Source organism: Ylistrum balloti, unplaced genomic scaffold (genome assembly GCF_031769215.1).
Source record: "Ylistrum balloti isolate Yb309-2 unplaced genomic scaffold, AGI_CSIRO_Ybal_v1 Utg369622, whole genome shotgun sequence".
Classification (NCBI taxonomy): domain Eukaryota; kingdom Metazoa; phylum Mollusca; class Bivalvia; order Pectinida; family Pectinidae; genus Ylistrum; species Ylistrum balloti.
Genome location: NW_026781892.1, coordinates 18,990 through 46,850, shown reverse-complemented (window position 1 = coordinate 46,850; position 27,861 = coordinate 18,990). Strand labels below are relative to the sequence as shown.

Sequence of the window (27,861 nt, the reverse complement as noted above, 5' to 3'; positions counted from 1 at the left end):
TATAAATGTTTACATCCCGAAAAGAAAGCAAAGATGTAATGTTGCATGATGTAAATATTTGCAAAAAGTAAATTCAACTTCTGTTTAAGTATTTGCTCTTGGATCTATTTTGTTGCTGTTCGCAATGTCACCCAAGTGGTGCCGCCTGCTTCCATTATATTGCCATTCAATTGAATTGTTGGATTTTTAAAAATATTTTCTGTATATGCAACAAGGCATTTTTGTACAGAAAGGTTATCACTTCTTGTCTCTGTTGTTTACCTGGTGTTTACCTGTTGTCCACCTGACATTTTACTATTCAATGTTTACCAGTTGTGTACGTAACACTTCACCAATAAATATTTACCTGTTTATGTGACACTTTACCAATTAATATTTACATGTCGTATGATATTGTGTAATATGAACTGTTTGTAGGTACAGGGAACGACACAGTGTGTTCTCCATTGGACATCAATAGCAAAGTTGCCACTACAACTCCTCAGTATTTTTACAACCAACAGTTTCCTGCTCTGTATTCCAAGTAAGATACTATGCATGTAGACAATGAGTCACATATTATGATAAAACGTTTTTTTGTGTATAACTCATGGTTGTATTATGACAATCCATGTTTATGATAACTCATGTACTTTGCATTTTGAAAAATATCATGCATTTTATTGAGAGGTAATGTTTGCTCCAAACAATTTTTTAGGAGAACTAATTTTTTTATATGTATCTTCAGTGTATGTTTGAGAAAGTCTTTGGTGTCAAAAAATATTTGTTACACCTTTTGAATGTATCTCTTAATTTTGTTTCCTGAATGAAACTTCAATTATATCATTTGAAAGTACCTCAAACAAGGATATAACTACCAAGATATTTTGTAATATTATGAAAAATTTAAATCCCATTTTCTGTTTTAAGTCTCATTTGGCATGGACACCATGCCGTTAATTGGTGTCTATAGTCAATGTGTATTTACAAACAAAAATAAATGTTAACATATGTTTTGTTCAATGATATGAGACAAGGTGAATGGATTAAGATTGAAAAGATTGATAAAATGTATTTACTTTTCAGAAATGTACATTATTTTACATTTACAACATTTTGAAAACATAAATGTGGTAATATTTTGTGTCATAAATGTTACGACCAAAGATATACTAAAGATTAAATTTACTTGGGTATTCTTTCTGCCTTGTGGTTGAGTATATCCTTGCATAAGTGGTTGGTGTCCTGATAATAGTAAATGTAGTGAAAAACCTCAGAACTTGTTTCAAAGAAATTTAATCATTGAGAGCTTTTATAAATTGTGTCATAATGTTTGGTCCCAGGCATCGAAACTACAGCAATTTATCTCTTATCACAAGTACATTGGTAAATATTTTGTTAGAGGCGTGTATAACATATTGGTTTCCGGCTGTTTAACGGCGTCTGCACTATCATGATTCGAAAGATGACCTATATACTGGTTGGTGGTCATGTAAGTCCAATGTTACATCCATGACATTAGATTGCTATTTAGGCCAACCATTGAACATGTTGTTTGAAATGTTTGATATATTTTAAAGGAAAATGATGGTTGAAGATCAACCACCGACAAATTATTGTGCTGTGACCAGTTTTAGCAGAGGTTTGCTTTATTGTTTGATGCATTATAGTGTCTATTGGTATGTCCTGATGAATTACTCTCAAAATGTGGCAGATACGTTTGATTATTAGTCTCATATAACACAAGACCTTTTTATATTTAACAAATGGTGGATAAGAAGCATGTGGCATATTATATCATTAGTGGTTCCTTTGACACACATGATACCAAACATAATTTAGTGTCTTTGTTACGTCTTTTGATTTACTACTTTGATGATAAAATGTGCAGAGACAATACTCTATGTAAAGCAACTTTACATGACATTATATTTAACATTAAAATTTTCTGGTGTACGACAGGTGCATCTATATTTTCTTTTGAAATATGTCTAGGATGTAACATGTAATGCAAAACACCATGATTGCAACCGGTGAATAAAGTCATTATCAAGAGATAAAATTCTTTAAACATTACGTTAAAAATCTTTAGAGATATTTTTTACTCAGTTGCAATTTAGAAAAAATGCGTCTTCCTCTATTACTACCCAAAAGATTTGTTGATCGTAAAATTGGTGTCCTGTTACGTCTGCTAATTATTTTTGGGAGTAAAACTTAATTGATGGCCTAAATCTGAAGTAATAAATAATTATGGCATTATTTTGATATAAAGTATTTTTTCATGAATTTGACAATCAAATGTACTTGAGAAGGAAGTATATTTTCAATTGAACAGCCTTTGATGTCCTGTTAAATCAAGGAAATCTACATAAATGGTTGTATTTTCTCGGTCATTCAAAGCAGAATCATCCTGTCCTTTATTTATCAGGATGCAACATCATTTTACGATGTGAAATCTACCACATCATGGTGTTTCACCTTGTTTGAAATGTTCAAAAATGGTTGTCCCAAACAGAACAAATATTTTATGATGCCAAAGACTTGCTCTTATTTACAGAAAGAGGAGGGTTTTATTCAAGTTGTAAGGCATCAGTTAATAATTGCAACTGTACTATGATCAAACATTTATACCACAAACCTCATATGGAATAAACTGTGAAAGGTTTTTGATTGACTTAAGTATCTAACTTAAGTTGTATAACCTATATATGAAAACACATGGAGAGGCAAAGCAGCCTCTAAGTAACTAATTAGATAGTTATTGTGTCGCCTGCAGCGCTGGCGGACACTTAGGGATCACTTTGTCCGTCATCACGCGTCGGCGCTGTCTGCGGCGTCCGTACGAAAGTTTTTGTTATTGAAATGCAATTTGGTATATGGCTTCTTGTTGGAAGGGTACAGATTAGTTTTGACATCCAGTTCGATTTCTGGGTGACTGTGACACTTTATGCAGGCGACACATGCAGTTTCGAGGAACTCTTGTATATATTGTATATATATATATATATATCACTGATTGTCGGAGTATAATAGGTAAAAAATACTTTGACATTCATTCTTAGATCTTATGTGAAAGAACAAGGGAAATACCCACTACCATTTCAGTCGAGTGCCCTGACCAGGAATTGGACCTAGGTCTTTGGCATGATAATCGATCGGCTTTTCCAGCTAGGCTGAAGAAACATGTTCGATCAGATCAACTGAGAGATAGAGACCATATTTCACATAATGCACAAGCCCCAACAACCCACTCCTTTTACAAATATATACTGAAAGACAAGACATGTACATCCTTGTACTGGAAACAAAGCACAACTGATATATGTTTAAAACCAACATATACCTATTCTAACGACTACTTTACCTATCTGCCATAAACTGTTTTAGCTCATCTGTTCTGAAGGGCCGGTGAGCTTATGCCATAATTCTAGTGGTCCTCATCAGTCTGTTATCCCTCTGCTTCAACTTTTTCTACAAAACGTTAATAGTCTTGAAACACTGAGCAGATATCGATCAAATGGGGTCAGAAGCATCATTGGCAGAAGCAGAGCACATTTTGTGTGGAACGTCCTGGCCCCCTCGGGCCTGAGGGGCTGGACCCAATAGAGGAAGTAAAGCAAATTATTTAAAATCTGACTCCTCCTATAGGAATCTTTGGATTTTGCCTAAATATTATATTTACGTGGTCAAAATGTACATAAGTCAAAAATATAAAACAAGACGGTTAAAAGTAAGACAAGAAAAAGAATGTTACAATGTTTTTAAAGATTAGTTTTGATATCAATGAAAAATATCTTCTGATGTAGATAATGGATATATCTGAAGCTGACGTTAGATCTCATAAAATACCTTAGGGCCACTGATATATCTAGATACGTTTTTAAGAATATATTAATTATCATAGTTAGAAAGAAGTAAACTGCCTTTAATTGAAATTGTAGACAATTATATTGATATTAAAAACAAAATATTATGTTGCTACGTAAATAAAGGACAGGTGAAGAAATAATGAAGTTTGGAAATGCTGATTGATCAAGTTGGATAGAAGTAAATGTATCATAAGTGGTTTTGTCATGTGATTGTAGTCACTGAGTCAGTAGTATGTTCATATAGGAGTAACAATGTATGATAGCTCACCTTAGTGGTATGGTCATGTGATTGTGGTCACTGAGTCAGTAGTATGTTCATATAGGAGTAACAATGTATGATAGCTCACCTTAGTGGTACAGTCATGTGATTGTGGTCACTGAGTCAGTAGTATGTTCATATAGGAGTAACAATGTATGATAGCTCACCTTAGTGGTATAGTCATGTGATTGTGGTCACTGAGTCAGTAGTATGTTCATATAGGAGTAACAATGTATGATAACTCACCTTAGTGGTATAGTCATGTGATTGTGGTCACTGAGTCAGTAGTATGTTCATATAGGAGTAACAATGTATGATAACTCACCTTTAACACTTCTATTAGTTGTGTAATAAGAATTTCTTTCCTGTTTACATTACCAATCTGAAGAAAATATTAATTGTAACATATATTATATAGTTTCGGTTGTGTTTTCTTACAGTACAGATCAAGCTTAGTAACATTTATGATATGGTTAATTTTATATCTTACTTTACCTAAAATGTGATTAACTTGACCTTCAGTAACGAGAACTGCTCATGGCAAATAACGAATGGTGGAACTGGAAAGGATATAATCCTTACATTTGAAATCTTGTCCCTGGAGAAGACAGGAGACATATGCTTAGATTACTTAAACGTCAAAGCAGGTATGTCATCATGCTGAGTTACCCACCTTGTGACTCGCAAAATTCATTCAATAGTTCCGCCAATAATTAGTACATATGAACTAACATTTGATGAAGTAGGAGACACTATCTGTTCCAGAACACCTGTTTTGAACGAGAACCGTGATTTTTTTGCAGGACGATGAGTGGCTGATTTTGTTTCATACCATTTAAGGTCACTTGAATTTCATTAACTATTGAGATGACAAACTTTCTTAAATAAGAGATTTAATGGTACATGTCTTTAAGAAAATTTTTAGCGTATTTCAATATTGTTGAGCAGATTTACAAACTATGTGTAAAAAAATCTGGGCTTTTCCTTGGTAGGTTGTAAGCATTATGTGTTTCAGTTTCTGGTTGAAGATATCTGAAACAGGAATTCCCTGTTAAAAAGTCATGGTAGGAGAAACAGAAATTTGACAAAAATGTGTACTTTTGCATGTGAAACCCCAAATATCTCTATAACAATTTTTTTTCTGGATAATACTCCAACCGCCTGAGGTTGTAGATGACATTGAGCACATAACTATATAATTGTTGTCAAGTTGTTTTTGTTTTTGCTTTTACATAAACACAGGTTACACAGTTATTATATGTTGATATGCTTCCCCATGAATTGCTGATAATGTCTGTATCATATATTATTGTATAAATACATCTGTGTCAATGCTTAATGATCAATTTTTATTTTTCTAGGTGGAGAAACCATTGGTACAACCTATTGTGTGACAGATGTGTTCATTACGCCATTCTCACGAAGGAATTCTAGTTTTTGGCTAGAATTTCATACCGATGATGCAGATAGATATCGCGGATTTGTTGTAAGCTATGTACTAGAAGAGCCATGTGAAGGCAAGCTGAATACATTACAGGCTCGGCCACATCTCAGTTACCTGTCTTCCATCGAGTACCCAAATAATTATCAAAGGTACATCTTGCTGTAGTATCACAAAATGTCATTAAAATGATAAATGTATGTCTTGATAATGAGTGCATCTAGGAAATGTATGTCTTCATTGGTTGAATTTTAGTATGTAAATTTAACAATGTTTATAATCTGCATTGCAACTTCCCCGAACCAATCCTTCTCAAAACTGATCACCTCTTGAAACCAAAAGAAATAGCGATTTACAGAATGGCATCCTCTTTCTTTAATTAATAAAAAAGCTTTCCAATACTGATCGCTCTCAATTCCTTACACTTGCTTACCTGAGCAATTGAAGAACCAAAGTCTAACCATCAGACTGTAAAAACAGCACTTGTAGACATACAGGTCACGGGTAAAGGCCAGGGTGTATTCACAGTACCTACCCTGATTGGGAGGATTATAATTAACACTTCATGTAATTATCACCAATGACAAGATGAAAACATTGAACTTGTATATTGTTTCTCGTAAATGAGATAAAGTTGTAGAGCAAAATTACTTATCCTGAGCTAGAAAGCAGTGGTTTGCATCTCAATGGGTAATTTTGATATGTACAAAAAATGGAAAAAAATAATGAAGTGTTGTTTGAAAAGAAAATTTTGTGATATTGATCATCAGAAACACTAGTGTATTAAATATATGGATTGTAAACACTGGCAGACAAACAGATCATGTGACAGGGGACCAGGCTTGGTCATGTTTAACATTAGTAATTGCTGATATTGCTGCATAATTCATATATTTCTCTGCAATTAAAGTCACATATTGTATGCAGATATCATTGTTTTGGAGTTTTTAGTTCATACTTGATCTGAAACATCATTTGTGGGCAGAAAATCATTTCTTAAATTCAGACAGTTGATTTTACCCATAGGGAACTGGAGAGGAGGTGGTGAAAAGGGGAAGTAAGTTAATTGTTTTGCTTTAGAACGCTAGTAAAGTTGATCCGAATCCAAGGGATTTCAGGGCAGGGCCAAAAAGGGAAATAAGACAATATTTTGCTTTAAAAAGTTACTCCTTCATAATTCTTTGGTGGATTTACTCAAATTTGGCAAGAAACATTATCAGAGAGTGGCAGTGATATCAAATATGCATGAAGTGATTTTGAGATTATCCTGACCCAATCTGTTTTTTTTTCGCTTTGGTCCAAAATTCAACATTACTCATCTTGAACAAATAGTCTGAGCTACTTCCATTCCCACCTTTGAGAAAAAGTATTTGCACTGTTTAATTTGTGTAGAAGAAACAGGATATTTTTAGCCTGGTCAAAACTTAGACATGGTATTAACAGTAGCCATTTTGTAACGTGATTGTGCAACCTACCATTAATGAGTCTCTGATAGTTTCAAAATTTGAATTCATCAGATTTCTTAGATAACCAAATTCTTGGTCTGTCTGTCCATTTTCAAAAAGCTGTAAAGGGCCATTGTCCTTTTTTTTTTTTGTATTCATTTAGATATGTGCATTGTGAATTCCCAAAGGGAACAGAATGGTTATTGTAAGGCGCAGAACACTATCTGATAAATTTTATGAGTCTGGACCAGTCAACTTTGGTTACTTCTGCCAAATTAGTCTTCCCCAAACAAATATCCCATGTCTCGTGCATGGTTGGTTTGGAGAAGTTTCATTGTATTTGGTTTATTTCTTCAGCTTTCAGGATATGTTTTTTTTATATCCACATTGTAGTCTACTGATTGATCAATACTAATGATGCCTAATATGGTTAATATATCAACTAACAGCTAGACTAATGGATGGTTGAAAGAAGAACTGGAACAGGAATGTAATGAAGGTGTAGTTGTGATCAGCTCATCCTTTTTAAACAAGTGCAAAGTTTTCTTGTACCAGAAAACTTGAAAGCCAAAAGATAGAGTAAAGTAAATGACACAGGTACATTAATGTTGATAGTACAGTAGTAATTATGTCAGACGTGTCTAGGATATTACATGTTTATAGAATCTACACTTTTATTATGAATGTGTGTATTTGTGAATTTATACTGTGACATTTTTCCTGAGTAGTTCATTGTTTGTACACATGGAGGAGGTAGGCCCGTCTGTGGTGCAGAACATTTGTATTCATTTAGTGGACTATTTGCATTCACATGGCTATTTCAGTATATAGCCCTTCCTTTCTGCACTGATTTGAGTATCGTTACCAGAAAATATTGATACTTAAGCAATAGAATCCACAATAATTATGAGAATGATTTGAAACATTGCTTTATTTCAATAGTGCTGTGAAGAGTGGTGATTACAGATGTACATGGGAGATTGAACCAGCTGCTCCTGAGGGACTATTTCTCACTATTAAAGTTGACAAACTCTCTGATGGTGATACTCTGTTTATATATGAAGGTAAATATGCACAGACACATGGAGTTTTTCTTTTGAAGCTTAAGCTTAAGGACAAATATGCATTGATGACAATATTCCTTTATAATTTTGAAAATAAATACACATTTTTTGTAGGTTTCAAGGTTGTGCATACAATTATGCCTAAATGCAAAAACTATAATTTATATTGAATATAAATACCATACTAATTGAGTTGATTGTTTTATGAGGTACACCAATTTGAAAGATATTGACATATTGATTCTTCTTTGCTAAAGTTCACAATTTCCTTGTAAAGTTCAGGAAGAAATTCTACATATAATTTTGACTTCCAACTAATAGTCAAAATTATTTTTCCATTTTCTGTTCATTTGTGAATATTGTGTTATTAAAACTTTCAGGAACCAGTGATGGAGCATTGTTATTCCCTAGTCCAGGGGATACCCATACTGATTCTTGTTACTTTTGCAACAAAAGTGCAACATTTGCGTTAACATCGTCGGTGTACGTAGAATTCAATGTGTCTTCTGGAGGAAATGAAGGCTTTAACTTAGGATATCTAGCAATAGCTTCTTCCAGTAAGTTTTTGTCCAGATAACTGATTCAGCAATGAAGTCCCACAAAGCATTCATCAGTTTCACTGCTACTCTTTTAATGATCAAGAAATCGCTAATGTTTCATTCATTATAAAAATGGTATTCCGAACACCTGCTGTGATAACATATTAATTACCATGTTTGTTGTTCGTTTACAAGAAATACCATTTATCATTATCTTCATTCATATATGCATATAAGTAAAAGTTGCTTAATACTGCTGCAAAATAGGTACCAATCTGAGGTAGAATTGAGAAAAAGGAATTTCTAAAACAGTGTGGAGAAAATCATCTGACCTATCTATTACAGCTAATACTGCTGCATGTGCCGCCAGTGCTGAATCTCCACATGTTCTGGAGGCAAATGACACACTCCAGTTTTTCACTTACTTCAATAATTCATATCCAGAGTAAGTAAACATTTATCAAACCATTTCTCATTCTGATCATCTCAGTGTTGGCTTACTGTCTATTTTGGTAAGTCATTCAGGTTTGAATGCAATACAGGGTTGTTTTAAGCTTGCCAATGGAATTTCTGTAGAAAACATTGTATGTTTAATTCAACATTCAGGGTAACTGCATTGATCCTCACATGATTCTGATTCATAAATCGGTTTGATATTTCTATTGCTTAAAACAAATCATTTTGACAGCCAAATATTGGGTGGATCCTTTAAATTTTGGTATGACCAATTAAGTTTGAAAAGACTGTCCTTATTAGTTTAGGTTACACCTACAATTTTGCCTGGTTTTCAGCTCTGACTGTTATTGGAACATAAGTGATGGTCATACTGGACGAGGAGTCATTTTGACAGTTGAGTTTGCTTACTTTGGCACTTCTTGTATGGATTATCTGGTGATTACAGGTAAACCTTTTTCATTAACATCTTTTCTACCTGGTCATCATCACCTGAAAATTGTAAGTTTTGTAAATTTATCGTACCATGCTACAAAACTTATTTTACTGTGGGTAAGTTTGTCTGTCTGTATGTTTGTTTTCATGTGATGATGTAACTTTGCCAAAAGTGTACGGATTCCAGACACGTAAAGGGGGGCGGGGACTTTTTGTTACCATTGAAACTAGTTTTAGGGAAACTTGGTCGAATGTTGCTATGGAAGCAAAGTCAATGATTCTGTTTGGTCAAGATAGAGATATAATTTGATTATGCTGAAAACTGATACAGAATGGCTAAATTTGAAGAATGATGACAAAAACAACCCATGTAGAAGTGAAATTTGGATGCCATGGTAAACAGGACATTATTTCTGTAAAGACCGATAGCTCATTCCTTTGACCTATCAAATGTTTCAAGACCCAATATTACGGAAACATAGTAGAGGCTTTTGATTAGTTAAGATTGAGATATTATGCTGAAGATAACTAATAAAATGGTTTTGGGTAATGGTATTTTCAGTAGTACTATTTCCCAAATCATCTGATGTCATTTGGTTGCCATGGTAACCAGGTTACAATACACAAGTTGAGATATTGTCCAATTTTGCTGAAAAATCATGTATAAGGGTTTTAAAAAGCGGTTGTTACAATCTTAATATTTCATATAATGTCTGTTGTCATTTGGTTGCCATGGTAACCAGATCAGTATACAAATGTTTTTGTATTATCAGTAATTTGATTGGTTTCAATGAATCATGGTTTTGGTTGGTTGGTTGATTTGGTTGGTTACATGTTTTCTGGCGACATCTGAAACAGTTACTATGGATAATGTAATGAAGGCTTCAGATTGGTAACAATTAAGACATTATCTGATTATAGTGAAAATTGATATATTAGGATTTGAAGAATGGTAATTACTACAGTAATATTTTCCAAAGTCATTTAGTTGCCATGTTAACCTAATAAGATCTATGGATATACATTAAATTGCAATAAGGGAGAAGTGCGATTTATGTATCCAACTACATATTCTTTTCTTCTTTTGCATATGAAAAAAAAAGTTTGATATGAGTTTTGGCAATTAGCATTCAAAATTTTTATTTCAGGTCAGGAATCTACACAAACGATTGTGTGTTCTGACACACTGAACTTCTCTCCAGTAGTTATAAGAAACAGTTCTTTTCACATTAAATTTAATTCTAGTCAAATAACAAGAGAACATGGTTTTTCAATAAGTTATATCCTTGATGCTCCGTGTAAGGGAGAAGTGACCATGATAAAGGCAGAATTACCTATAACAACGATCACGTCACCTGGATATCCATCCTCTTATCCTGGGTAAGATTATTTTACTGTCTATATGTTACTTGACATATTTGATACATAATGTGTTCAACTGAGCTCTTCTTCAAGGTAATAAAAACTTGAAAACTTGGAAATTGCTTAAATCACTTACATTTTGTGCTGGATTTATATTTGCATTTATACGTGAGTCAATCACGAATTCAAATCCCTGGCTATTATTTGTGTTTAAATACCTCTGAATGGCATCCATGTTGATTCAGTAATTGATATTGGAGTTTTGAAGAGTCCATATTTTAGATAACTCATCATCCATGAATTCAATGTTATTTCTAGATCAGCGTTTGTGAAATCATGTATTCACGAATATGTCTGACAAGGTAAATTAATGAAATAATGTGTTTGCTGAATCTAGGTGATATACAGTATGCCTTCATTGTTGAAGGCATTACTTTAAATCAGTTGATTCCTGTTCATGTTGCTGCATCCTTAGAAAGATGACATTTTTGACAAATCTTGAAGTAAACTAGTAAAACATGTGGGTGTATGTGTTAATGTAGCTGAGATATTTAGTATGCCTGTATTGTACATTTGTATGTGGTGATGACCGTTACTAATTCCTTCAAGTTTATATTAAAGAGCTTGGTTATACATAACGTAGATGTAGAACAATGTATCACCCACAAAACACACCTCTCTATATGTATATGTGTGTTGTAAATTGTACCGAAGACATTGTATAATTCCTAACAGGTGTTTATTTAAACATTGGAATTTTGTTTTTAAGGTGTATGAAGTCTATTCACAAAATGTTTTCAGGAAACTATACATTGCATGTTATATCCCACAACAAGACATAATGGTACTCACATTTACACTTCACGCTTCCTTTTTTCCCTAGGTTTTTATTTGTTTTTAAGCTAGAATCAGCCATAAAATGATGACAAAATGATTGTTGATAAGAAACATTGATTTGATATACTGTTATCCCAGACACATGATAAATGGCACTTACAATCTGATGGGTTAATGTAGTGGTTTCATTAAAACAGATCAGCATACATTTTCTATGTGTTTGTATGATGAGTTTTTTCTAAGTTACAAGCTAACTAGATGCCTATTGTCTTCTTTGGCTAGTGTTGGAAGAAGTGGTGGATATGTTTGTAAATGGCACATTGAAGCTGATACTAACACCACAGGAATTATCATCAAATACTCGTTTGAATCCATTCAACTTGGAGATACCTTGGCTTTGTATGAAGGTAACCAATTATGTTGAGAGTTAGAGTAATATGGCCCTTACAGTTATGGTGGCCTATAACCATTGTGTTTCTTTCATCATGCTTTGTACGTTTGTAAATATTTTTTTAACTTTTTCTCCAAACCCCTACATAAAAACGTTCCTTGGTAAAAGGTGAACCAAAGATGTAAATCATATGGTTCCCACTTTTCAGGACCTAAGGGATGGGGTCAAAAGGGGTGAAAATAAATTAGCTTCCAAAATTTGTTTTTCTCAAGAAGCCGCTTTAATCCCCTTGGGGGCGGGATAAAGTTTATTGTAGTTTCTACAGGAAAGTTACAATGTTTTAATATTTATTGGAAATAATTCAGATTTTGTCAGAATTATTTGTAGAGTGGTGGCAATTAAGAAGAATATGATTTCAAGTTTGCAGAAAATGTCTTGATGAACCAACAATGTCTTCTATGTAAGCTGTAGAGCGATTGGGCAATCTATCTTAGGCCTATTTTGCCTCTTTCATATAAAGGTCTTTAGTCAGATGACTGTTGAGGCCTATGGGCCTTTTGTTTTTCAATTGTTTCTGTTTTGTATTTGACTTCTTACATTGAATGTTGTGAATGATGAAATACATTTTTTATTGTCTGGAATGGAAAGATTACAACACACCAGTGATTCAGTCAATCTAATTGATTAAATCTATTTTATCAGCTCTTTTCAAATTTCATTGAAGGTTGTGATAGCACCGGTGTAGAGAAATACAAGTCAAAGAGTAACAACAGACACACAAGGGAAAGTTCTACTAAAAGTTTCAAAGGTTCAGCCTACGTGGAGTTCAGTGTGACCTCGGCTTCTGGAGATTTGGGTCTAAAGATGCAGATAACATCACAACAAGCAAGTGGTAATGTTTAAAATACTTTTACCCCATCAATGTAATGATAATAATCAAGGATGATCAGATGGCACAATAGTAATACATTCAATATCCTTCACCTAAGTGACTGGAATTTGATTTCTAAATAGGACCTGAAAAGGTATGAGGTCACTTGTTATACAGGTAACCTACTCTGTATAATATGAAACATTTATGGCAATTGTACACCTACCTGTTTATCAATAAACATTAGCGGTTGTTATTAGCTCATGTGGCCTGAAGAGCAAAGTAAAATGCTTCATTTGGTACAGTGAACTCCCTCCCCCCACCCACACTCGAAATTTCCCCACCCCAGAAATATTTTTTGTTATTTGTATGTTAATATAATTGAATTAGGGTGATTAGAAAAAAAAAGTGGTGAAAAAAGGTAAGTAGATAGAAAATAGTGTAAAGCTTCACTTTACTATTGCCCCTTGCCCTACCCTGAATTTCCCCACCCTTGTTAGTTTTTTATTTTCATTTTATTATGTATGCAGGAACATAATTAAGTAAACTGAAGTGTAAAGCAGCTTCACTTTACCATGGTTTCACTTTATCATACTATAGCGGGACCAATTAGGGGAAATGGCGCAAATTCTTTAAAATCCTACTCTTCCTGAAGGAACAGTTGTATTTTTCAAGGCGATTCAATCTTGTGTGGACATTAGGTCTGAGCCCTCTAGGGCAGGAGGGAAAGGACCCAATATGGGTTAATAGAGCAAATCTTTCAAAATCCTACTTCTTCTGTAGGAATGATTCAGAAATTCATTGGCATTACTCTATTCACTTCATTCCTTGAGACATTCACATCAAACTGTACACACTTATACAGGGTGAAAATATCTCCGGCAAATTTGAGTGTCAGGTTTGTTGGTTTGAGGTCAAGGGCACTTGCTACTTTTAGAAAATCAGGGTCAGCACTCTAGTGGCTTCATTTGTTAAGGAATATTCATAAAACTTCCTACGCTTTTAATGCATTCAGAGATCTTGAATAAGTTAGAGTTTCAGGTCTGTTTGGTCAAGATCAGAAATAAGATTAAGAACATTTTTGTCGGCCTTCTTGTGGCTTTGATCCTAAAAGGATTTTGCTTGAAGATCACACACTAAAAATGACCATCAGACATTAATTTTACATTGGTGATGAAATTACATTTCAAATTTGACCCAGAGCGCTGATATTAGATCTTTAAATGACTTTTTCTCAATGATTAAAAGGTTCTGTGTGCTAGGATGAAGGTCTACCAAGTTTGTTTTTATGAATGACCTTGACCCGCTTTTATGGTCACAGGGAATAAATAAGTTATAAATCTTTAAACAACTTCTTCTAAAAATCAAAATGCCAAAAGTGTTGCTATTTGGTCTGCAGCATGCTGGGATGAAAGGCTATTAAATGCATTCATACTATTGACTAGTTGTCATATGTTGAAATGTTTAAAACAACTTCTCCAAAACCACAAAGCCCAGTTTGCTGATATTGGGCATGTAGTATGGATGGATGAAAGACTTCCAAGTCTGTTAAAGTGAATGACCTTAACCTTTTTTCAAGGTCACAGGGGTTAATTAAATGTGTTGAACTGCTTTAACTTCTCAATAACCAAAAGGCAAAGAGTCTTGATATTGGGCGTGTAGTATTCTTTTTCAACAAAAATATGTCCAGAGTAATGGCATTTGTGTAGTGCATGCATAAGGAATATGATTTTAGGTTTGCAGAAAAAAACTCTTTATGAACCAACAATGTCTTTCATGTAAGTTATAGTGTAGTTGAGCAATTTATTTCATGCCTATTCGGCCTTTTCCATATATTGGTCTTTATGGTCAGATGACTGTTAAGGCCAATGGTACTCTTATTACATTAAAATCAGTGAAAAACTATTTGTATACTTTTTATACTCCCCTCAGGGCAGCATATAGTTACCACCTTTTCCATCTTTTCATCTGTCCTTTCATGTCCACAGCATTACTTTGCTCCAAGTTAAGCAAAGATCATGGTGTTTGGTGTATACATTGGTAATACTAAGGGGATATGCAGTGTACTGCCCTTTGTTATAATTTCATATCTGGAGTGTAACTTTGCCCACAATTAAGCAATGATCACAAAATTTGTGTCTATATTGATCATACTAAAACAATGTGCTGTATACCAAATTCAGGGCCCTTGACCTCTTGATTAGAGAGTTATTGCTCTTTCTCAGAGTTATTGTTCAGATCTTGTGTGACGAGCTTAGCTTTGCTTGCATTAAATCTATGAGCATGAAACTTGCTGTATACCAAATTCAGGGCCTGCAACACCTTAATTACAGAATCAAAGTCGTTTTCGGGGAGCAGTCATCAGTTTTACTGATACTCTTGTTTTTTTTTTATGTTAACACCAAACAGTACCATCTGTAAATCATTACCATGTAATAGGTTGGAGGAGCTGGTGGTAGGAAACAAGCTTTTCTTTAGAAATACACAGTATGCTTGATATTACTTATGAATTGAATAGAAAATTAACAAATCATATTTGGTGCAGTGGTCTCTTTCTTTCACAGACAACACAGAAGCATGTGGATCCAATGGCAAAACTGTTGTAGCTACAAAGGAAGTCCAGTATTTTACCAGTAGCAATTTCCCTGAATCATATCAGGTGTAAGTTAGAATGACATTGGATGTTATCATTTGGGAACCTATTGAATATTAATCTGTGATGATTAATTGTCACTGTTGCCGATTTACACTCATTTAAGCTGGTTTGATGCAAAGTCTTTTTGAATCTCTTTACTTATTTAATTAGAGTTACAAGTAGATGGTTAAACATAATTGGTTTGAGGACTTTTTATGTCGGTGTATTTGAACCTGTGATATTTGATATATATTACTTATCATATGATTTGCATTTAACTTGTATAATGACATTATCCTTTCATCTAACCTGTTTTATATATGAAGCTGTATTAATGTTGATTATGTATTAATCATATCTATGAAGAAATCGATGCACTGTCAATTGCATCTTCTGTATTGACAGGAATGAAAACTGCCAGTGGATGATCTCTGCAGGAAATTCTGGAGAAATCGTTATTCTGACGGTTGAGTTCTATGATATAGAAAAGGATTCTACCTGTTCGTATGATTATCTTTTAATTACAGGTAATATTAATACCTACTTGTTGTCATCTCTTAATTTTTGACAAGGACTTCTGTTCCTAAACAATGCAATTCTTTAAGGATTGTTTTTCTGTCCTGAGTCAAAGTGCAGTTTATATCTTGAGACTTTGATGAAAAATTCTATTAATCTTTCAGACCATTGAAAGTTCATAAGTTGGTAAGGATGATTCATTCTTTGTTTGCCTGATGTTGATTTTACCCTGTGTTTTTGAAACAGTGACTTGATGGAAGGGCAAAATAATTCCTCAATTAGAGAATTTATTTCCTCAACTTTTCATTTTAAAAAACTTCTGGAATACTGAACGGCGTAGAGTTATCATATTTGGCTGGAAGGTTCCTTTGATGAAGCTTTACAAAGTTTGTGAAAAGAAAAAAACCTTGACCCATATTCAAGGTCAAAGAGATCAAATGTGTTAAAAACTTTAAGCAACTTATTTCAAAATACCGGGAGGCCTAGAATTATTATATCAGGCTACTATGTTCCTCTTATGGTGTCCTACAAAGTTTGCTAAAAGAAATGACCTTGACCAATCTTCAAGGTCACTGGATTCAAATGTCTTAAAAAGTTAAAACAATTTCTTCTGTAATATCGAAAAGCCTAGAATCATTATATTTGGTCAGTTATTCCTTTTATGAAGTCCAAGAAAGTTTGCAAAAAGAAATGACGTTGATCTATAGTCAAGGTCACAGGGGTCAAATGTTTGAACAACTTCTGCTTAACCAAAAGGCCTAAAATCCTAATATTTGGCCAAAAGGTTCCCTTAATGGTGCCCACATAGGGTGTGAAAAAATAGCTTGACCCATAAAAATATTTAAGGTCACTAGGGTTAAATTTGGTAAAATCATGAACAACATCTGATTGACCAAAGGCTATCATATTTGGCCAGTAAAAGTTTCACAAAGGCTTATATACAAATATGTAGAATCTTCCAATGACTTATTAAATGAATATATTTGGCTGGGAATTTTCTTGGCACAACTTGGAATAAATTATAAAGACCTTTCACAGTGATGTCACACTGTTCCAAAAGATAGATTAGGCCAAGCCCCTGGAGACCTGAGCGGCTTGATCTAAGTAATGTGAAAAACTACGTGTTAGCCAATTACTTATGTTCTATTCACAGTCTTAAAATACAGAAAACATGATCGGACAGAGAATTGCAAGAGCTTCATTTTGATTTAAGATTCTTCATAATTATAGCATAAATAAATAAGAAATTCAAAGTTGATCCCATTTGCTATGCAGTGTTTATAGGCCTACAGTAAACTGTTATCAGTATATCTCCAGTAACCGGGGCTTAACTGACCATGGTGACATCACTAATGATATGCATGAAACATTTTATTATTGGTTTTGAGTTAGAATTATGGTTTATAATTACATGTACCTTAATTTTTCCTGTCTTTATATTTAATTGTTGCTATATATTGTTGACTTGTGCAAGTCTCAAATATGTTGTATCTGTGTTTGTAAACAATGATCTAAAGGGCAAGTAAGCTTCTGCTGTCCTAGGTCATCCGTCCAGCTATAACTAATAATTTTTCTGCTTTACTGCTTGACCATTTTCTTTCCTTGATTTAAAAGAAATCTGTCAATTATATTTAACTGGAAACATCATAAGAAAGTCTCAGTTGAACATTGCACAGATGAGGGGGCTGTCTACTAATGGAGAGAACTCATATGGAGTAATTTGTCATATTGCTTTAAGCATCTACTGTGGAACATATGCACAGGTATATTACTGTTGGTCATTAAGATCCATGTGAGCGATACAGGCCCTCTGGGCCTCTTGTATTTTTAAATGGAATTTGAAGTTGATCAGAGAGTAATTTTGTCAAACTAAAGCACATTCTGAAATACAACTGGTTTTCATAACTGCCAAATACAGCAAAAATAATCAGGAAAAGTGGTTTTAGTGAGAGTTCATTCAAAATTTTGTTGAAATCAACCCCAAACTTTCAGAGTTATACTAGAAAGAAATTCCTCAGCGACAAGTAAACATGGATTTGGTGATAACAAATTCCGTGTGTAGTATAGAGAGTGAAAAAGATTGTAATAATTTATGAGTATATATCCATGGGACACAAAGGTTAATGCAAAAGACAAATTTATCGTTTATGAAAATTAAATATCAGCCGAATGGATGTTGATACTGCTTTTATTCTGTCTCATAAATTTTTCACATTGTAATGATGTTTATTCTGATAGAAAATAAATGGTATTTGAAATCCATTTTGACGTGGAATTAAAAACAAGTATTCTTTCATTTCCTTTTGGGTTTGCATTCTTTGAATAGATGAAATCACAATAATATTAGTTCCGTGCAAGATTGATTAGAACACTCAGTAGAACTTCTATAGAGAATAATATATCTTTTAGTAACAATTATGAGTATTAGTGGAGTTAAAGCCAAAGAGTGTCAAATTAGTCTCAAGAGAAATACACTTTAGCAAAGCATTAAGGTGTGTGATATTGCTACGGGTCCCAGCAGGGGCACAGAGCATTCTATTTAAAAATTTGGTGCCGTGACCAGAACCTGAAGGCACGATTATAACGTAATATACACAATACAATACAGAGCATGGACGAATGAAAGGAAAAATGCCTGTAACAGTATGTGTCAGTGGTATTTTTACATGAAGATTACACTCTACATATAATTTTATTTGGTTTTCTGTTGTATTTGCAATTTTCAAATTTACAATGCCCAAATACCAAAAGATAAGTAAGTAATATTAAATTTGCTTAGTGTGAGACACGGTTACATGTGTACAATTCATCTATATTGTCATTTCAGGTCTGAACACAACTGACGATAAAATTTGTGGAACAGACTTTTCTCATCCACTCCGTACTTATAACGATACGAGTTTCAATGTCAGTTTTAAGAGTGATGGTGCTGATAATAAAAGAGGTTTTGTGTTTAGTGTTGTTCTGGACAAACCATGTACTTCAAATACCCCAACAATGCTGACAGCTGACATCAATGTGAAAAACATTTCCTCTGTGGATTATACATGGTAAGTCTGCGATAGTGACACTTGTATACTGTGGCAGGTACTGAAGTGGAAACTGGTGTACCTACGAAACCTATTCTTAACTTAAATTTGCTTCAGATGTCAATAAAATTTTAGCTATTTTTTGCAGAAGACATTTTTTAACTTGAAAGTATGCTCTGTGACTGACAAAGTCAATATTTCTACTGAATCAAAACATAATACAGTTAATGACTTTATAATTGATGACTGGCCCCTAGTAGTTTGAATAAATGACTTTGTAATTGATGATAGGCTCCTAGTTGTTTAAATAAATGCCTTTGAAAATGATGTCTGGCGTCTGTATAAATAAATGGCTTTGAAATTGATGGCTGGCCCTTTGTTATTGTGTCGCCTGCAGTGCTGGCGGACACTTAGGGATCACTTTGTCCGTCGTCATGCGTCGTCGTCGTTGTCATCGTTGTCGTCCGTACGAAAGATTTCAGGACTTTTTTCGGTAATGCTTTGAGTTATCAAAATGAAATTTGGCATATGGCTTTTTGTTGCAAGGGTACAAATTAAGTCTAATTCCCGGTTGTTTGTGACCCTTTTTGGCAGAGTTATGCCCCTTTCAACTTAGAAATTTCCTGGGAATATTGTTTTCCGAACTTTTTTGGCTTATGCTTTCAGTTATTGAAATGAAATTTGGTATATGGCTTCTTTTTGCAAGGGTTCAGATTAAGTTTGATACCTGGCTGTCTGTGACTCTTCTTGGCTGAGTTATGCCCCTTTGAACCCAAAAAAGTTTTGGGGATATTGTTTTCCAGATATTTCCCAATATATGGCTTCTTGGTGGAAGATTACAGATCAAGTTCAATTCTCAGCTCTCCGTGACTCTTCCTGACCCATTGAACTCAAATTCTTTAGGAATATTGTTTTCTGGAATTTTCTTGGTTATGCTTCGAGTTATGAAAATGCAATTTTGTATATGAGTTCTTGGTCAAAAGTTACGCACCGAGTTCGCTTCAAAGCAGTCTGTAACCCTTCTTGGCAGTGATACGTCCCTTTGAACTTGGAAAATTTCTCAGGAATATTGCTTTGCGCAGTTTTCCCTTTCTGCTTCAAGTTATAGAAATGAAATTTTGTATTACAACTTTATGGTTGATCGTTGCACATCCAGTTCAATTTCTGGGTGACCGTAACACTTTATGCAGGCGACACATACAGTTCCGAGGAACTCTTGTTTGAATAAATGGCTTTGAAATTGATGACTGACCTCTAGTTGTTTGAATAAATGACTTTGTAATTGATGACTGTTGACTAGTTGTTTGAATAAATGACTTTGTAATTGATGACTGACCTCTAGTTGTTTGAATGACTTTGTAATTGATGACTGGCCCTTAGTTGTTTTAATAAATGACTTTGTAATTGCTGACTGGTGCCTAGCTGTTTTAATAAATGGCTTTTTAATTGATGACATTGACCTTGACTGACCCTCAGGGGCTGATGGGTGGGTCAAAATTGGGTCAAATTGACTAAAATTTCAAAGATGTTCTACTGTTCCTGGATGAAAGATTTTATACAGGAAAAATTCAAATTTTTAATGTAATTTCTTTTAATTCAAACTTGATTAGATTAATGAGTACATAATTTGCATTTGCATTATGTGTACAAAGTTAAAGTTATATATTATTTTTAACAAAATAATTTCTATGACATGCTACAAGAAGCATTGTGACTCAGGTGACTTTTAAGGCCCCTGGGCTTCTTGTTATGAGTATTACCTGTTTCACTTTTTTGTATCTATATTGTTTTATATCTGTGTAGGAACAGACAGACGGGTAATTACTCGTGTGAGTGGCACATTGAGGCTAGTGATGGCTCTGCTGGAATTTTGCTATACCTGGATAGTGGCGGACAAAGTAGTGGAACCAATATCAACATATACCAAGGTAATTAACGCATTGACATACCTGTTACATCTTGCTGTCTTATGGTATGTCCAAAATACCTAGAGTCTGTGACAGGAACAGCCTGTCATGATTTCTCCATATGATTATTAAGACATCTGTACAATTGTCATTCTGGTAAATGTTTTTCTTTCTACACTGTTTAGCTGTTTGACTTTAGCATAGTAAGTAGAGTATTAATGTGTGGTAGATTTCTTCTGATCAGATCCACTCCTTATCTCCTAAGATGTACGTATTTATCTACCTACTTATTGTCAATTTTCCTAACTTTTCTTTACTGAAAATTCTCAACTGATCACAAAAAAGTATTTTTAGTAGCATTGCTGAGTTGCTGTGGAGTATGGACATTAACCTGTTAGCTGGTTTTGCACTAAAAATACTCCTTGGACCTCATTCTGCCCATATCATATAGTGACCAGACTGTTAATGTTATTGAGAATAGTTTTAGAGGTTTAATACAGAATGCTAAAATATATTCTGGACTGTAACTGTTTTGTTAAAAATTGAAATATGTACAAACTTTCAAGGTAAACCTAGACACACCACACGTTTTGGTGTCTTTGTTTAGGGGGTCTCGTTAACGACTACTGATGTACCTGATCTTGGGCATTCCTTGGTACATGTCAAAATCGTGAATTCCATATCAACATGAAATTTCTTTAGAATGCTCACATTTCAGTTGGACTGTGGACTCGCTACCTCCAATCAACACCCCATAACTTGGTGATACTGATTGCTACTGCTAGTGGGTGAAAGGGATCAATTTTATATTAACAGTGTGTGCCGGTCCCATGGAGTGGGAGGGGTGGTGCCAAATAGTGGAAATTGAGCAATTAAAAAAAATGTTCTTATGTTGAAACTGAAGACATCCTTGGTTAAGAAAACATAGGTTATTTTACAATCAATGCATCTAATCCTTATTGGGAGGAGGGACAAACCAATTTACAGGGAAATAGATACGGATGTTTTAAATGTAGATATCAAAATGTCTTTGGATAATATTTAGGTTAGTATGATCACAATGTGATGTGAGCATACTTCAAACATAGAATGTTATGTGTCAGTGTTATGGAAGCAATTAACAAGAATGGAAATACATTTCATGTATTGAAAATTATCGGGTCAATTATTTTTCTTTCTGATGAATATATGAAGACAAATGAATAATATGTATTCCACTAGAATCTCTCGTGGCCGCAGCAATGTTTTCTCATTACTTAGTTCTAACATTGTAAACAGATATTTGATTAGCCCAAAAATATCATTGATAAGCTAAAAGTTAACTTAATGTAACAGGATGTGACAAAACTGGAACCAGACTCTACCCCACATCTGATGTAGATCTGACAATGGGTTCCTCACCAGAACAGTTAGAAATTGCAGCTGGAAACTCAACCTTCATTGAATATTCTGTTGGATCACCAGGAAGTCAAGGATTCAAGATACAATATCTTTCAATAGCCGCTAGTGGTAGGTAACAGATACAATACTTGTCAGTAGCCGCTAGTGGTAGGTAACAGATACAGTATTTCTCAGTAGTGGTAACAGATACAGTATTTCTCAGTAGTGGTAACAGATACAGTATTTCAGTAGTGGCTAATGGTAGGTAACATGTACAGTATTTCTCAGTAGTGGTAACAGATACAGTATTTCTCAGTAGTGGCTAATGGTAGGTAACATGTACAGTATTTCTCAGTAATGGCTAGTGGTAGGTAACAGAGACAGTACTTCCCATTAGTGGCTAGTGGTAGGTAACAAAGACAGTACATCTCAGTAGTGGCTAGTGGTAGGTAACAGTATTTCTCAGTAGTGGCTAGTGGTAGGTAACATATACAGTATTTCTCAGTAGTGGCTAGTGGTAGGTAACAGATACAGTATTTCTCAGTAGTGGCTAGTGGTAGGTAACAGATACAGTATTTCTCAGTAATTGGTAGTGATAGGTAACAGATACAGCTGTCACTGGTATATCAAAACATTGTATATATGTCAGTAGAAGATTAATTAAATTGGACTGTATCATACAGCTGTTTTGCCCTTCTAGGACTCATTAGAGATATGTTAAAGTCTTACTGTGTAAAACCTAAGGGGTAACTGGGAAAACTCTGAAATGGCAAAAAGTAAATGCCAAAATCTAGATTCTTTTTTAATTGACAACATTAACTCAAAATTACAACTTTGAATTTTTCTTAGGTTCAACAAGGTGCAAGGAATGTACCAATTTTTTGTATGTTCACTATTTTCAGATAATACTGCTGTGTGTGCATCAGCTGTATCATCCCCAGTCACGTTGGATGCAAATGATGCCCTCCAGTTCCTGACAAGTTCTAATTTCCCAAATGCATATCCATCGTAAGTTGTTGTTTTCTCTGAAGGATCTCTTTCAAATACTTCAGAAAAATGATTTATTTATCAAAGTTTCTTTTACATTGGTAATATATATTTTCTAGCAAAAATTACATGCTTGAACAACCCATTTAATGTATGTTTGAACTCATTAAGACTGTTTTTGTTTGTTTTTAGTCATCACATTGTCTATTTTGCTTAATTGTTGATAATGGAACAACATGCTTTCACTACTCACAGATCACTACAGTGTTACTGGAACATAACAGATGGTGATACGGGCAGAGGTGTGATTTTGACTGTAGAGTTTAATCACTTTGCTGATTCCTGTGAAGATTATATCATGATCAGCGGAGGTAAATACATGAAATCTGTGATGAGAGGAAACATACATGTTAACATAATTGAAATTTTGATTTGCTTCAGTCACCTTCTACTTTTCAACCATTGAAACCTTAGCTTGATGATATAGATAGAATATTGATCTATTTTACAATAATTCAGAAACAAGTTATTTCATCTTTTAGTTAAGACACTTCTATTTTCTCCAATGCATTTTACAATTACAAAAATTATTTCAACCTGTACCTAAGTCACTCCTGGAAGCCCTTAAGAAGTACCACACTCTGCATCATTGATGAGTCGCTGAGGCAGTTTAATTCATTATTTGGCTCTACTTCTAAAATCGCATCAAATATCTCCTGTGCGTTTGTACAATCATTAAAAATTTTTTGATTGAACAAATTTTACAATTGTACAAAAATTTGCTGTGAATTTTCTTGCTCCTCGTAAAACAAATTTTTTGTTTTTTGTTTTTTGAGCACTAAAATATTACTTTCACCACAAAAATCACTTTTCAATGTAGATTTAGGGTTAGAAAATTAGAAAAGAAACCATTATAAAAGAGTGTTTCCAGGTCAACGTCAAGTAACATATAGACAGTAAAAATAATCTCTCCTTACCCAGGATTAGAGGATGTTTACATGAAGATGTCCCAGACTACTTATCTAACAATGTCTCATTAGTTAGAAATAGTCACAATACAACCACAAGATATGCCTGTGATAACAACTTTTTAGTTCCAAAACACAGAACTGTCTTTTACTCAAACCATTTTTTAATATCGAGTATCAAAGATTGGAATCTTTCACCTCACGAACTTAAGGGGATAAATTGTTTTACTACTTTTAAAAGACTACTAGTCAAACTTTTACTTGATTTGTAGACAATTTTGCAAGATTCTGCTACTTTTTACTTTTTAGAGCAACCAAGTCTTTTATTTGTACACTGTATACTTTTCAATAATGTATGTAATCATGTAATTTTTATCCAACAGATGAAGTATATTGTTTACTCATACATGTTGTCTTTACTAACCCATTGATATGTACTTTTACTAACAAGAGGACCATGTGTTAGATAAACCTTTGGCTTAACATGTATTTATCCTCTGAAAATAAAGATTATTTTTATTATTATTATAACGTCATTTCCTAAAGGTTCTTTATCTATTTACAGTGTTTTCAATTTCTTTGTTTGTTCATGAAAGTAACATTCTTCTGAGGAGAATGCAGTAGTTAAGTTTTCACCAAGCAGCCTATCTAGACAAAAGTTGTTGTTTCAGGTCTTGATGCATCAGGCACAAAAGTGTGTAGCAACACTTTCGATACTTCACCGATGGTTTTTAAAAACAGTTCTTTCCAATTGAAGTTTAACTCAGATGCCTTTAATAATGCCAGTGGATTTGTGATCAGTTATATCCTTGATGCTCCGTGTAAGGGAGAAGTGACCATGATAAAGGCAGAATTACCTATAACAACGATCACGTCACCTGGATATCCATCCTCTTATCCTGGGTAAGGAGAGATTATTTTTACTGTCTATATGTTACTTGACATATTTGATACATAATGTGTTCAACTGAGCTCTTCTTCAAGGTAATAAAAACTTGAAAACTTGGAAATTGCTTAAATCACTTACATTTTGTGCTGGATTTATATTTGCATTTATACGTGAGTCAATCACGAATTCAAATCCCTGGCTATTATTTGTATTTAAATACCTCTGAATGGCATCCATATTGATTCAGTAATTGATATTGGAGTTTTGAAGAGTCCATATTTTAGATAACTCATCATTCATGAATTCAATGTTATTTCTAGATCAGCGTTTGTGAAATCACGTATTCACGAATATGTCTGACAAGGTAAATTAATGAAATAATGTGTTTGCTGAATCTAGGTGATATACAGTATGCCTTCATTGTTGAAGGCATTACTTTAAATCAGTTGATTCCTGTTCATGTTGCTGCAGCCTTAGAAAGATGACATTTTTGACAAATCTTGAAGTAAACTAGTAAAACATGTGGGTGTATGTGTTAATGTAGCTGAGATATTTAGTATGCCTGTATTGTACATTTGTATGTGGTGATGACCGTTACTAATTCCTTCAAGTTTATATCAAAGAGCTTGGTTATACATAACGTAGATGTAGAACAATGTATCACCCACAAAACACACCTCTCTATATGTATATGTGTGTTGTAAATTGTACCGAAGACATTGTATAATTCCTAACAGGTGTTTATTTAAACATTGGAATTTTGTTTTTAAGGTGTATGAAGTCTATTCACAAAATGTTTTCAGGAAACTATACATTGCATGTTATATCCCACAACAAGACATAATGGTACTCACATTTACACTTCACGCTTTCTTTTTTCCCTAGGTTTTTATTTGTTTTTAAGCTAGAATCAGCCATAAAATGATGACAAAATGATTGTTGATAAGAAACATTGATTTGATATACTGTTATCCCAGACACATGATAAATGGCACTTACAATCTGATGGGTTAATGTAGTGGTTTCATTAAAACAGATCAGCATACATTTTCTATGTGTTTGTATGATGAGTTTTTTCTAAGTTACAAGCTAACTAGATGCCTATTGTCTTCTTTGGCTAGTGTTGGAAGAAGTGGTGGATATGTTTGTAAATGGCACATTGAAGCTGATACTAACACCACAGGAATTATCATCAAATACTCGTTTGAATCCATTCAACTTGGAGATACCTTGGCTTTGTATGAAGGTAACCAATTATGTTGAGAGTTAGAGTAATATGGCCCTTACAGTTATGGTGGCCTATAACCATTGTGTTTCTTTCATCATGCTTTGTACGTTTGTAAATATTTTTTAACTTTTTCTCCAAACCCCTACATAAAAACGTTCCTTGGTAAAAGGTGAACCAAAGATGTAAATCATATGGTTCCCACTTTTCAGGACCTAAGGGATGGGGTCAAAAGGGGTGAAAATAAATTAGCTTCCAAAATTTGTTTTTCTCAAGAAGCCGCTTTAATCCCCTTGGGGGCGGGATAAAGTTTATTGTAGTTTCTACAGGAAAGTTACAATGTTTTAATATTTATTGGAAATAATTCAGATTTTGTCAGAATTATTTGTAGAGTGGTGGCAATTAAGAAGAATATGATTTCAAGTTTGCAGAAAATGTCTTGATGAACCAACAATGTCTTCTATGTAAGCTGTAGAGCGATTGGGCAATCTATCTTAGGCCTATTTTGCCTCTTTCATATAAAGGTCTTTAGTCAGATGACTGTTGAGGCCTATGGGCCTTTTGTTTTTCAATTGTTTCTGTTTTGTATTTGACTTCTTACATTGAATGTTGTGAATGATGAAATACATTTTTTATTGTGTGGTGATTCAGTCAATCTAATTGATTAAATCTATTTTATCAGCTCTTTTCAAATTTCATTGAAGGTTGTGATAGCACCGGTGTAGAGAAATACAAGTCAAAGAGTAACAACAGACACACAAGGGAAAGTTCTACTACAAGTTTCAAAGGTTCAGCCTACGTGGAGTTCAGTGTGACCTCGGCTTCTGGAGATTTGGGTCTAAAGATGCAGATAACATCACAACAAGCAAGTGGTAATGTTTAAAATACTTTTACCCCATCAATGTAATGATAATAATCAAGGATGATCAGATGGCACAATAGTAATACATTCAATATCCTTCACCTAAGTGACTGGAATTTGATTTCTAAATAGGACCTGAAAAGGTATGAGGTCACTTGTTATACAGGTAACCTACTCTGTATAATATGAAACATTTATGGCAATTGTACACCTACCTGTTTATCAATAAACATTAGCGGTTGTTATTAGCTCATGTGGCCTGAAGAGCAAAGTAAAATGCTTCATTTGGTACAGTGAACTCCCTCCCCCCACCCACACTCGAAATTTCCCCACCCCAGAAATATTTTTTGTTATTTGTATGTTAATATAATTGAATTAGGGTGATTAGAAAAAAAAAGTGGTGAAAAAAGGTAAGTAGATAGAAAATAGTGTAAAGCTTCACTTTACTATTGCCCCTTGCCCTACCCTGAATTTCCCCACCCTTGTTAGTTTTTTTTTTCATTTTATTATGTATGCAG

The 27,861-nt window shown here is 34.0% G+C and overlaps 1 protein-coding gene across 1 annotated transcript in view; it reads left to right on the top strand.

Annotated features, from left to right (window-relative positions):
- The window catches only part of LOC132549807 (cubilin-like), a gene marked incomplete at its 3' end in the record, with an annotated part of 74,311 nt that overhangs the window by 27,511 nt on the left and 18,939 nt on the right, over positions 1–27,861 (top strand). Inside the window, exons 3-20 of the mRNA XM_060213783.1 lie at positions 418–523; positions 4,630–4,754; positions 5,469–5,700; positions 7,936–8,057; positions 8,438–8,614; positions 8,942–9,041; positions 9,388–9,497; positions 12,799–12,966; positions 15,510–15,606; positions 15,986–16,107; positions 18,924–19,146; positions 20,929–21,053; positions 22,368–22,541; positions 23,315–23,420; positions 23,655–23,770; positions 25,039–25,270; positions 26,378–26,502; positions 27,186–27,353. Of these exons, the coding sequence (XP_060069766.1) occupies positions 418–523; positions 4,630–4,754; positions 5,469–5,700; positions 7,936–8,057; positions 8,438–8,614; positions 8,942–9,041; positions 9,388–9,497; positions 12,799–12,966; positions 15,510–15,606; positions 15,986–16,107; positions 18,924–19,146; positions 20,929–21,053; positions 22,368–22,541; positions 23,315–23,420; positions 23,655–23,770; positions 25,039–25,270; positions 26,378–26,502; positions 27,186–27,353 (2,628 nt within the window). The remainder of the gene's footprint in view (positions 1–417; positions 524–4,629; positions 4,755–5,468; positions 5,701–7,935; positions 8,058–8,437; positions 8,615–8,941; positions 9,042–9,387; positions 9,498–12,798; positions 12,967–15,509; positions 15,607–15,985; positions 16,108–18,923; positions 19,147–20,928; positions 21,054–22,367; positions 22,542–23,314; positions 23,421–23,654; positions 23,771–25,038; positions 25,271–26,377; positions 26,503–27,185; positions 27,354–27,861) is intronic.